This window comes from Rhinoraja longicauda, chromosome 23 (genome assembly GCF_053455715.1).
Source record: "Rhinoraja longicauda isolate Sanriku21f chromosome 23, sRhiLon1.1, whole genome shotgun sequence".
Taxonomy (NCBI): Eukaryota; Metazoa; Chordata; class Chondrichthyes; order Rajiformes; family Arhynchobatidae; genus Rhinoraja; species Rhinoraja longicauda.
This window is the reverse complement of record NC_135975.1, coordinates 7773530-7786539: the sequence shown is the minus strand read 5'-3', so window position 1 is coordinate 7786539 and position 13010 is coordinate 7773530. Positions and strand designations below refer to the sequence as shown.

General features: G+C 41.0%; 1 protein-coding gene across 2 annotated transcripts in view; it reads right to left on the bottom strand.

The window, feature by feature from the left end:
* exoc4 (exocyst complex component 4) overlaps positions 1-13010 on the bottom strand; it is a 348017-nt gene that overhangs the window by 126852 nt on the left and 208155 nt on the right. For both annotated transcript variants that reach the window (XM_078419531.1, XM_078419532.1), the window contains exon 10: positions 12155-12374. In XM_078419531.1, the coding sequence (XP_078275657.1) occupies positions 12155-12374 (220 nt within the window). The remainder of the gene's footprint in view (positions 1-12154; positions 12375-13010) is intronic.

Here is a 13010-nt window from a genome sequence, read left to right as displayed (position 1 = left end):
CACAATGATTTGCACCTTGAGTAATGATGCTGTATTTTTAGCTGTTTGTATGATACTTGATAACATTTTCCCGGGGAATATTGGTACGTCAATGAGGGAGAAAGCAGGATAAGAATGGGGCTGATCTTCCACTGCGAAGCACATGTACCTGCCAGCAGGAGGCTATTCCTGAGCAGTAGCTGTAGCGTCACCTTCTGTTTAGCTGAATTCCAGCCGTGGGACACCTGTGTAACTCCAGTGGAGTCCTCAACGACACAGCGTAAACGTCCACAGCTTTCTCAGCTCGCGGTACGGGACACATGTCCACTGTTAGTCTCCTCCAGTACATTGTGTCCACTATTAGCCTGACCTGGATAATTGGAGCCATTAAAATGAATGATTGCGCGTGCGAGTGTCGACATAAATAATTTCAACTTCGGAAATTAATTTTAACACTTTTAACTTGACATTGAACTGTTTCGGAGGGATCTTGAATTTTGGAATCCTGTGGATATCAAAGAGGACAATAACCCTTCATCGAAACTCAGTTTCTGTTTTTGTATCACGAGTTCCAGCATCTATAAATCATTGCTGTTTAAGGATGCTAGTGAGGATGTGCCCGGGGTCAGCTTCCCAGCGAAAGTCTGAACATAGCACAGTCCACTGTTAGTCTCCTCCAGTACATTGTGTCCACTATTAGGCTGACCTGGTTAATTAACATTGGAGCCATTAAAATGAATGAATGCGTGTGCGAGTGTCGACATAAATAATTTCAACTTCAGAAATTAATTTAAACATTTTTTACTTGACATTGAACTGTTTCAAAGATCTTGAATTTTGGAATCCTGTGGATATCAGTCTGAAGAAGGGTCTCGACCCGAAACGTCGCCCATTCCTTCTCTCCTGAGATGCTGCCTGACTGGTTGAGTTACTCCAGCATTTTGTGAATAAATACCCTCGATTTGTACCAGCATCTGCAGTTATTTTCTTACAGTACAACACAGGAACAGTCCCTTTAGCCCATGATGTCTCAGCCAACTGTGAAGCCAAATTAAACTGAAGAAGGGTCTTGACCCAAATCGTCACCCAGTACTTCTCTCCAGAGATGCTGCCTGCCCGCTGAGTTACTTAAACTAACCCAATCTGCCTGTACATTATCCAGTTCCTTTCTACATCCTATTTTTACATTGCAATTCTTGCACTCATGTTTGATTGCGCTTTCGTACAGTATAATTTTACTGGATTGTTCACAAAACAAAGTATTTTACTGTATCTAAGTATACGTGATATTGAACTCATGATATCCCTCAATTTCCTGCATATTCATGTGTCTATCTAAATGCTTCTTGTACGTCACTATTGAGTCTGCTTCCACCTCTCCCCAAGCAACGTGTTCTGAACACCCGTCACTGTGTGAGATAAACGTCTTGCATATCATCTTTCAACCTTCCCCCTACTTGGACTATGCTTAAAAAGAGAACAATCTTGGAACTGCACATGACCTGTCTTGGTATTTAAATAGTCTGGCATTAACTAAATGGATGGGAGAAGACTTGTGTGGGACAAGCACTCGCACAGTGTTCAAAATCTTGTACATTGTTCAAAGCAGATTCTTTCTGTGTTATACCAGTATCTGGCGACATTTAAACATGAAAGTTTGTTACTTTTTCTGACATTTGGTTATCATCATGTAATATCAAATTTATTGATGCATACATATTAAACATAACTTGTAAAACCTGAATGCCTTAAATAATGGGAATAATAGCAGTTTGTTCTTCTTCAATTCTGATCCTAAGACCACTGTGGGGTGCTGCTTTCCAAAGATTAAGCTATCAAATAAGGCTCTCACTCCTATTCAGATTTATAGATCTACAAAAAAAAAACTTAGTTTACAATCATAACGCTGGCAAATCAAGTTAACTGACCTGTAGAGAGTACAATCTATATACTAAAACTCTCATTTGTTTGCTTGTTCCAGAACTACAGCCAAAACGGTACATGATAGCGCCACAATTTTAGACCCACCTTACTCACCATCGTCCTGTGGTCTTATGGGGGAAGTTTCAATGAAATCGGTGCTATATTTTAAAAATTATTCACATTTTAAAGTTTCAAAAATTGCGCATGCGCAGTTGGGGCTCCGTTGATCTGGTAGTTACGTAAAAGATGGCCGCCGCATCCGCGCGTGCGCAGAACAAACACGTCCGTGCCTGCGCAGTTGGGGCCCGTTAAGCAGGGCTCGGCCGCCTGTCTCTTGGGGGTGGGAGAGCCAGGCCTGGTGTCGGGGGAAGCAGCCGGAGCCTGGGCCTGGGCCTGGACGTGACCGGGTAACCGTGAGCCTGAGGTGGGCCAAGGGGCAGCAGCAGCAGCGAGGGGGGAGGGGGGGAGGAGAGGGTGCTGCACCAATGTAGGAATGGTTTGGGCCCAATGGGTCCACTTGATCTAGTAGTTTATAAAAGTAGGTAGTCCAGGACAAAGGAAAAACTCATTGTTGGCACTTGAGCTTTCCTTGCTTATTTGCAGCCCATAACTCTAGCTCATTCAAAAGGCTAGTTTCTGTCCAGATGAATTTTGCACTTGTCTTTCACACAAATATTCTCACCCAGCAATAGGGAGTAAATGCGAAAGTGGGATAACATAGGCATGTGTGAATGGGCGATGGAAGACATGGACTCAGTGAGCCAAGATGTCTGTTTCTATCTGTATCTTAAACGAAACAATGATATTTACAGAGAATAATGTTGCTGAAAAATGTACGGTCTGCTGGTAGTTTCACAATTACCCAGGGCTAACGGAACATTGATCTGTGGTCGTCATTTACAGCAATAGCAGCAAATGAGGAGGTACAAGCGACTTTGGTGGCCCTGAACTAGGAAAGAGATGCTGGTGTCTGCCACTCATTGATCCCTGATACAATCTGCCCACTCTATTCTGACTGAGATTAGAAGCAGCCTTTCATGGGCTCTGCAGCCATACAATAAGAAAAGCAACATCGGAAAAGGTAATGTGCGAATCCAAGAGTTTACGGTGCTGATTTCCTGCATTTAAAAAACAGCATATTCAGATAAGGAATGAAAAATATGTGCCTCCCACTCCCAGCTGATCAAACTAAAACTGAATATAAAAACCATAAAAAAAACAAATTCCAAAAAATAATTAGATGTGTGTGCAGCATTACTTTGTAACATCCACTGCATCATTTAACCTTTCAGGAAATTGAGTAGGCCAACTGTACAGCAAAGGTACAGACAAAAGCAAGACAGATGCATTGTTCTCTCAATTCTGTTAGCAAGCATGAAGACAGAGAAAACAAAAATAAAGATTTATGCTTTCAATTTGTGTCATGCTCAGGCAGCCTGTTGGAACCACACGTAATTAAAATGATCAGTCAGAAAACTGGAGGAGAGTAACACTTGGATGAAAACTCTCGGCAGATAATATCAGAACAAAGCCAGGCTGGAGAGGACTTATGAACTGTTGAATTGATGACTGCAGCACACCTCACTGCTATTGAATGTTTTGCTACAGTAAGTTCCATCCCACATGAGAAAGCAACTTTTATACCAGCCAGTCGCTAAGTGCTAGGGTGAACGTACATCATAAATAAATAAATGAACACAAGACCAGTATTTATATGGCACTTTTCACAACCTCTGGGTGGCACTAAGCTCTTTATGACCATGAGTATTTTTGAAATGCTGCCACTCTTTCAATGCTTATACTGTTGCGGCAATACTTTACACAGAGCAATCTATTACAAGCAGCAAATGCTATTGACCAGATAATTTGTATTTTGGTGATGTTGACTTTGCAATCGTTGTTTGTGATAAATGGCTCAGACAAAAACGGAGATTGGTTTGTTGTTTTCGTAAATATGCAGATGACACAAAAATTGTGTCAAAGGATACAGCAAGATATAGATCAGTTATTGATTGGGGCTGAGAAATATCAGATGGATCTTAATCTGGGCAAGTGTCAGGTGTTTGGCAGGTGAATATAAGGAGGAAGAGTGCGGTTAATGGCTGGACTTTTAACATCATTGGTGTACCGATGAATTTTGGGGTCCAAATCCATGGCTCCCAGAAAGTCACAATGCAAGTAGATGCTTGGCTTCATTGGCCGAGGCATTGAGCATAAAAGTGAAGAGGTCACATTGCAACTTTTGCAGTGCTGTGTGCAGCGCTGGTTGCCTCATGACAGGAAAGATGGGAAGGCTTTGGAGAGGGTGCAGAAGAGGTTTATCAGTACGCTGCCTGGGTTGGAGGGTATTTGTTATTTTGAGAAGTTGGATTGTTTTCTCCGAAATGCCGGAGGTTGAGGGGAGACCTGCTAGCAGTTTATAAAATGATGAGACGAGCAGATGAGTAGACAGTCAGAATCTTTTCCCCATGTAGGAAATGTCAAGTATTTGAGGGTATGGCTTTAGGATAAAGAGGGAAAATTTAAAAAAGAAAATGTGTGAAGATTTTGTTGTAGAGAGTGGTAGGTGCCTGGAAGGTGCTTCCAATGGTTTGGGTGGAAGCAGATATAAAAGTGGCTTTTAGGAAGCTTTTAGATGGACACATGAATAAGTGGATAATAGAGATATGAGGATCTGGCGCAGGCAGAAGGGATTGGTTTAATGTAGCCTTGGGTTTGCTACAGACATCATGTACTGCTGGGCCTGTTCCTATTCTATGATCTATATTCAATAGAATTTGGTCAGGAAATTAAATGTAAGTGAAATGAGAACTCTGACATTCAACAGAGAGAGTAGATGGGGCCTGAGTTTAACAGCTTCCCTGAAAAATGAATAATTATTCAAATTTCATACCTAACATGTTTGATATTCATGTACACACTCCTTGGAATTTATGTTACCAAATCTTGAAAGGACCTGGTTGAAATTTCACCCTGCTCTTCAAAACCCCTTCACCAGCTAGGGCCTTTATTTATAGAGGGATAGTTCTCATCCTGCAGTCTGCAGCCCTGACTGAAATACCTACTGAGGTCCATGTGTCTCAGAACCATTATCCAACATGGTGATTAAAGATCAAATCTGACAACTACTTGCTTGCATGGCTTTGTTCTGCACCAGGTGGTAGTTTCACACAGCAGGCTAATTATTGGATAAGAACAGTACTTTAAATAAATGATAAATGCTATCTACGACTTCTGTCCAACACTTCAACCGCATAAAAATAAATCAGCAACTAAATGGCATGAATTACACATTAAGTAACGTTTCACAGAGAGTTGTATTCAGTATTCTACAAATGAATCTGTCAGAATTAATCCAGAATGGAGACTTGAAGAATCGCTTTCCTATTATCCATGCTTATTATCACCTGCAAGCCAGACCAGGGGAAGTGGGATCAGAGTGCACTTTAATTGCTGTGGTTCCCCTCTTCTTCTGCCTTCCATACGTGTCCACATTTTGACTTCAGGCTGTGCTTTTATTCGCCAGGGCAGTAATCTCAAAATATCTATAATAGTGTGAAGCACTCGGTGGAGAGGACTGGATTTACAACAAACACATTTCCAAGGTCCAGTTATGAAAAACATTTCATTTTAACTGTGCAAATCTGCTATTTTTGGCCAGCTTCAAAATCAAACTGAGCACTTCTAACTGTTTCTCATCATCTTGCTGCTGTTCTGCTCATTGCTTCCTCACTGTTGACATACTATCTCCTGGGTACCATATTCCAGCATTAGTCACTATCCTCTCCGCTGCTTCACTAAATGTCTCCAAGCTTCTTTATATGTTTCCTCAGTTACTTCATTTACTGCTGCCACACTGTAGTGATAGAGAAAAACACAAAGTGCTGGAGGAACTCAGCTGGTCACGCAGCATCTGCAGAGGGAATGGGAAGACGATGATTTGGGTTAGGACCTTTCTTATGCAATGTCGTCTGTCCATTTCCTCCACAGATGCTGCCTGATCAGCTGAGTTCCTCCAGTACTTTGTGTTTTGCTCAAGATACTAGCATCAGCAGTTCCTTGCACTTCCACTGAAGTAATAGATTTGTACCAATATGGAATCAGTTATATAGTACACTTGGATCTAGAGCTGAACATGGGCCTAGAACTGGACTTGCACCCAGAACATCAGACCAAGTCAAATTAGCCCTTTGGTAGCTCCTCACTGAGTTTCTGATCTTCATTTCCTTTAAGGACTGGTGACGGAGGAGGCCCAAGCATCCAGGACAAGCCCTGGTACCTGGCAGATAGAGGAAAGGGCCGGGGTGGGAAGGAAGGTTTGAATCCTGCTTTGGATTTTTAGTCTCAGCCTTCATGGTGCTTCTTTTACCTTCACTCATACTTCCTTGGAAATTGTCTTTGAATATTCCTACTCAGGAGTAGAGTCAGCTCCTGGCCTTTCACATGAGAGTGGCTGAATGACACAGAAGAGGAGTTGCAAGGATTGTATGGAAGGGCCGGACCGAGCCTCCCCACAGGCTGAATCTGGTGTAGCATGACTCCAATATTTTCCTTAAATAGTTATAATTTTATAATTTTCCAGTTTGAAAGAATAATTCACTCACAGATATTGTTTTGGAAGGTAACGGATGAAACAGCTTTACGTTAATCAGCTACTTCCTTTAAAACCAGGTGAAGACTATCAGAGTCTGAAGGGCTGCCTTAAATGCTATTAGTGTTATTTTTAAGCTTTGTTTTCTTGATTACTTTAACTTAAGTTCCTGCCTTTGATTTATTACTGCCTAAACTGGAATTAGAGACTTGGTATCCACTTCCTCTCCTGCCCTTGCTGTTATTAAATGAATAAGTAATTTAACAAGTCTGCCACTTCCTAATTTTAGTTTGCAATACAACCCAGCTGTAACTAAATAAAAACAATTCCAATAATTATATTTTTCTTCTACATTGTGAAAATCTAAGATGCTGGAACACTGAAATTAAAATTGAAAATGCTGGAAGCAGAAATGTGCAAAGAGAAACAGCGTTAATCTTTCAGGTCAAAACCCTTTTTTATCAGAACGGGAATGGTCAAGGAAAGAGCGTTCACGTTGCGGCCCTGTTTCTACCAATCTTTCCACCACTACGCACAAGAAGCGCAAGACGCCATTGTATGGCGAGAAGTGTGCCGAGAAGTGTGTTCAGCTCTGGTTGAACAATTTCTAATCTTGTGGATGTGAACTCGATAAGAAGATCAGAACTTATTTAGTTTTAAATTGTTGAGATGACTGTGAGGGAAGAAGGATAATGCAATAGTTGCAATGGTGATAAGCAGTTGATGAGGCAAATGAAAGAAATTAGAGAAAAAATTAAAGCAAAAATCGTGTAAAAGTTGTGACATGCAGGTCTGAGCTGCAGGAAATGCCCATAAGATCAGGTGGTGTTAGTAGAGGAAGAGAGAAACTGAACGAATACTATAAATGGTAACCTGCAGCTCAACGGACCAGATATCAATAGAAAAGGCTAGACACCTGGATTTGTTGAAATTGATATTAAACCTAGATAAAGGAGAGCATTCTGATGAGAGAGAAATGGAGGAGAGATGGGTGGAACTTTGGAATGTTTGAAGGAAGGGTGGACAGACAAGAAACCAGATTTAGTGAAAGGTTTTATGAGGTGCAAAGGTTTGTGATAAAGAAGGGTGAGAGCATGAACAGAGTTAACATGATCAACAGAATTGGGAATTGAAGTCAGTGGGAGGTTCAAAGGTTAGTTTATTGTCACGTGTACCAATTAAGGTACAGTGAAACTTGAATTATCACACAGCCATACTAAAAAAAAGTAACAAGACACACAACTACATAAAAGTTAACATAAACATCCACCACAGCGGATTCCCCACATTCTTCACTGTGATGGAAGGCAAGAAAGTCTAATCTTCTTCCCTCTTTATTCTCACGCGGTCGGAGGAGTCGAACCATCTGTAGTCGGGGCAATTGAAGCTCCCTCAGCCAGCCATCGAAGCCCTGGCGTCGGGGCGATCAGAGCTCTCACATCGGGACGGTCGAAGATCCTGTAGCTTGGCGCTCCCACAGTCGGTCTCAAATGAGGGGCCGCGAGCTCCATGATGTTAAAGTCCACAGGCTCCCGCAATTGGAGCTCCGAGGTCAATCCCCGAAAGGGACCATCAGCTCCGCAATGGCAAGTCCTGCAGGCTCCCGCGGTTGGAGCTCCCGAAGTCGGTCCCCAGCAGAGGCCGCCAGCTCCACGATGTTAGGCCGCAGTGTGGACGAAGATACGATATGGAAAAAAATCGCATCTCCGTCGAGATGAGATTTTAAAAAGTTTCCCCCAACCCCCCCCATCCCACATAAAACAAGCCAAAGAACACTAAAACATACATTTACCACATACCAAAAAACAACAAAGGGACGAGATAGACTGTTGTTTTGAGGCAGCCATTGCTGGCGCCACCCGGTGGCCAATTGGAGTCAATCAAGCTGTAAGGATAGGAATAATGGGGCAGATGCATTTTGAACATTTGCGAGTCTCAGGAATGGCAGCTGAATCTGACATGACAGTTTCAACAGCAGATAAACTCAGACTCGAGCAGCAGCAGGCATTGACATGAACGTTCATGGAAGCAATCATTTCAACCAAATCTTTAGTTTGCTCACAAAATAACTGTGATGACACTTTAAACGCAATTGATTCCAAATGATATTCTTTTATGAGGATAGTGCTACATATCAAGGCAAGTAGTTCATTTATGTTATGGATTTTGGTAGCATAGGAAACAGTGAGTTTTTATCAATAATATCAAAATAAGATCCCACAGTGCATCTCCACTGGCATAGTTCTTAATGCTAATATAACACAAAAAAAACTGAAAGCATTTTACTTCTCTTTTTCCCATTCCATCTACATCAGGAAACTACGCACCAGATTCTGATATGTCCACAATATTGAGATTGTTTGTTTCCCATGAGGAATCCTCCTTGATGTGGAATGGATTTTAAAGGTATAATCTTCTTCTCAGCGAGTCCACGTCACAAGATTAGAAATTGTTCAGCCAGAGCTGAACACACTTCTCGGCATCTGCAAACAATGGCGTCTTGCGCTTCTTGTGCGTAGTGGTGGAAGGATTGGTGGAAACAGGGCCGCGACGTGAACGGTCTTTCCTTGACCCCAAGGTATAATAATTTCAGTGGAAGGTTTCCAAATATAACTGATTGCATGTGTAGTAGACTGTGTCTGACTCTCAGAACGCTTCACATTTACCTGGCAAGACGTGTAGAAATGACTTCAAAGGCAGCAGACAATTCAGATGTGCTGGTGAACCATCTGCTGCAAGTCACCTGAAGTAGCTATCAGGTTTGCAATGGTTGCTTCCAATTCATTCTGTTAGTTTACATTGCCAGCTTTCCAGTAATAGTAGTGCTGCACTATAACATTAAACAGCCACTAAATCAAACTTACTTGCGTTATTTTAAGCTTTTATCAATGCAGGGTCTTTAAAAAATGTGTAGTCATTATAAAGATTAGTATTCTTTTCTAATCTTCATATTTTGTCAATTAGGTTTCATTCTATGTGTCAGTAAGTCCTTGACACTGAGTGATCAACACATGATTCAGATTTCTGAAATGTGTGCAGGAGATAATTATATTAAATAATTATGATGTGGGGCTGCAGTTCTACTTTTATCAGAGATGAGTTGACATGATTTTTTCAGTTCCAAAGACCTGACTGCATCATCTCCAAGACGCAACAGTCCTCGTAAAGATGAGAAAAGGTCAACAAAGATGCAAAATAAGTAGTAACAAGAGAAAAGAGGACGCATAGTAACTCAGCAGGCCAGGCAGCATCTCTGGAGGACATGGATCGGAAACAAAACTGAAATAGAATGAACAACTTGTATGCCTCTCAGGGGGGTACTGAACCATTACATCATATATTAAAATTGTTCTTTATTCCTGGTTTTTTTTCAGAATGCAGATGTCTCGAGCAAGGCCCATTCTGAACTACTTTTGAGGTGATGGGGAGACAACTTCTTAGATTGCTGCAGTGTCATTACTCCAACAATGTTGTTGAATAGGAAATTCCAGGGAGTTCCAGAAGTCCCAACAATGGAGGATTGGTGCTATAATTCCAAGTTGGGATGATGTGCGGGTTGGTGGGGAACATGCAAGTGGTGGCGTTTCCATGCACTGGAAATACTTGCTCTCTCTGGTGACAGAGATTGCAGGTTCGAGTGGCGTGTTTGGAGTTGCCTAAGAAATGCAGCACATCTTGTAGGTACTGGATGCTGATAATGTAGAGAAATGAATGCAATAGGGTGGTAAACTGGGAATCTAATCAAGTGGATTGATTCGTCTCAGATGGGTTTGCAGAGAGGATTGCAGCAAGTTAGCCTGGCAAATCTCATCCAGATCATTGATAAATATGCCAGGCTGCTCTGGTCCATTGACAAGCAATTTTATTTGTGATCGCCCAAGACAGATTTGACACTCGGTCGATTTCAGTTGTCCATGAGCATTTTAATGTGCTCACAATGCAAAATCTATTTTCTTGTTTTAGGCTGTAGAATTGTTTGACTAATTTTGGCGAGTTGATGATTCTATGCCAAAACAGAGCCAATTTATGAGCAGAAATAAGCCACCAACTTGACAATGCACATCCTCCAGAATTCAAACAAACACGTGTAATAAAATAGCTTCTTGTGAACAGATGGCCCAACAGGTTACTTTATTGAAACTTAATGCAATGGATCAATAGGAGACTGAATTGGAACAGTTCACGAAAAAAAGACTTAATGAGCTCTGAAATGGTCTGTACAATCTAATGCAGCTCAATTGTAGCATCAATTGCACCACTTATTTATCCATTGAAATTGATCTGTATACAAACCAGAAGGTGTTCAACAGGAGATTTAACGAGCTGCAAAATACACTTCTAATTTGTTTTAACTAGCCAATTGCAAAATATATTTGTGTGACTATTTTAGTGAAAGTTGCCTTTATTTTGCTCTTCATCAGCCTCTAGGAGATTGATGTCTGTAAGGTGACTTTTGTTGTAATTGACACAAATATGAATTCCAGTTTTCATTGAAGGTTCTTTATACAGGCTGTGCATATTTGCATGTTCCCTCCTTACATCCATCATCTACTTTTTTTTAGGTTCAGATGTCTCGACACCAGCAGTAGTTTGCAAGCGTGGCCGGCTGCAAGGTGTTGAGATCAGTTGTGACATTCTGAAAATAGATGAGCCAGTCAGATCCTGTGAAGAGCTGCCAAGCTGACTTGGGTGTTATTGCGAGTTACGTTTTGGAAACTGGGAGCACACCAGCATAGCGCAAAGCCAATATCCAAGCAACCTAAATGTGAATCAGTTGTCAGGAGATGAAAAATGTCAGTGAATGTAGGTATTCTTTCGGTTTAATCTCCTATTTCTCATGGCCTGAACTAAAGCAGTACAAAATATAACACACCTTTAAATGCAGCAAGTCTTTATCACAATGGACAACCAATAAATTTGACTTAACATATCATACGAGTGCAGAAAATTATCCCTTCATAGCAAAACAGAAAACTGCAACTTGGAAAGTAAAGCTTTAGTCGAACCAGCCAGGATCTTAATTATCCAGCATTGTCAAGTGATTCTTAAATTTTGTAATGGTCAGTATCACATCATAATTTGGGTATTCAATACAACTCGAGAAGCTCATAATGCAAAAAAACCTTTTCCTAAATTATAAATGTACTGACCTGTAAGTGAATGAACTCATTGGATAGAAAATTCCAAAGATTTACCACCAATCTGTGTGAGGAAATTTCTCCTCATTATTCCGAGACTACAATGCCCGGTTCCAGACTCTTTAGTCTAGAACCAGGGCTTGTTGGCCCCTGTTAGAACTTTGTTAACTACAAAGGGGTCTAATCTCATTCTTCTGAAATGTAAAGAACACAGGATCTGAAGAAGAGTCCCAATCCAAAACACTGTCTTGTCTATTCCCTTCACAGATGATCCCTGATCCGCTAAGTTCCTCCAACAATTTTGTCTTTTTGTTTATTAATGCAGTTAAATGTTTATTACAGGGACAGATTGGTTAATTGAGAGGAAAAGAGTACACTTTGAACGTACATCTTAATCCAAAGAACATCAGATATTCACAGTTTGTACCGGTAAATGACGTTTTGTACCAGTAAACAGCATGTAAAATACAAGCGTTCTTGCTGAAGTTTTATGTGCGTCTGTCATGCATTACCAAGTTCCTACCTGAAGGAGGGGCCGTTGCACTCCCAACACTTTCATAGTATCAGCGCTGGCCAGCAGTTTCAAAGGATCCGCGACTTTGGTTGCAGCCTCAATCTCCTTGTTAACATCTAGGTGAACATGATTTAGGAAGAAGTTCTTGATGTACATGGTGAGGAACTCTCGCAGAGGACACTGCTTACCAGAGCCTGACCACATGGCACCTTCAATCTCCTGAATGAATCTGAAAGAGTGGAAGAGAAAGTTTAGAGTTCAGTGAGCATTCCAAACAGAACAATTATGCTGGAGGAAAGTATTGTAGGTACTTTCACTTTTTACACTGTAAACTTCTATGGTAAATTCAAATTTTCAGGTGCAGAACTAGATGTACGCGTTAACTTTAATTTTACAGGTTGTGAGAATGAAATTCATTGCCTCGAAATTTGGAAGAAATATTTACTTTTTAAACTTTGTCCTCTAAAGTGGAGCAATGATTACACTTTCTGCCAACGAAGGGGTGATCAATGACCTAGTGTAACAGGCACAGATCTAATTGATATTGTAACATTATTTGATCCAGAGGATAGATAGTCAGGCTGAGCCAAGTGTGTTGAGAGGTTATAACCCTTTATAGTGGAGGTGGCTCTGTGTTCAATCGTTAATAATTTTAAGGACTCTGATATTGTAGCGTTGCTTTCTAATCAAGCACCCGTTTGATTCAAAACATCTGTCAAGCTCCTAATACTGAAGAAAGCATTGAAATGATCCAGAGAGCAGAGTGGCGGTAAATGTGAACATCAAGCATTTTACTTACTGTTTAGGCTCCCTGCAACTATGACAGTTTATGCAGAGATAAGAATGTAACGTCATAAGCCTATTT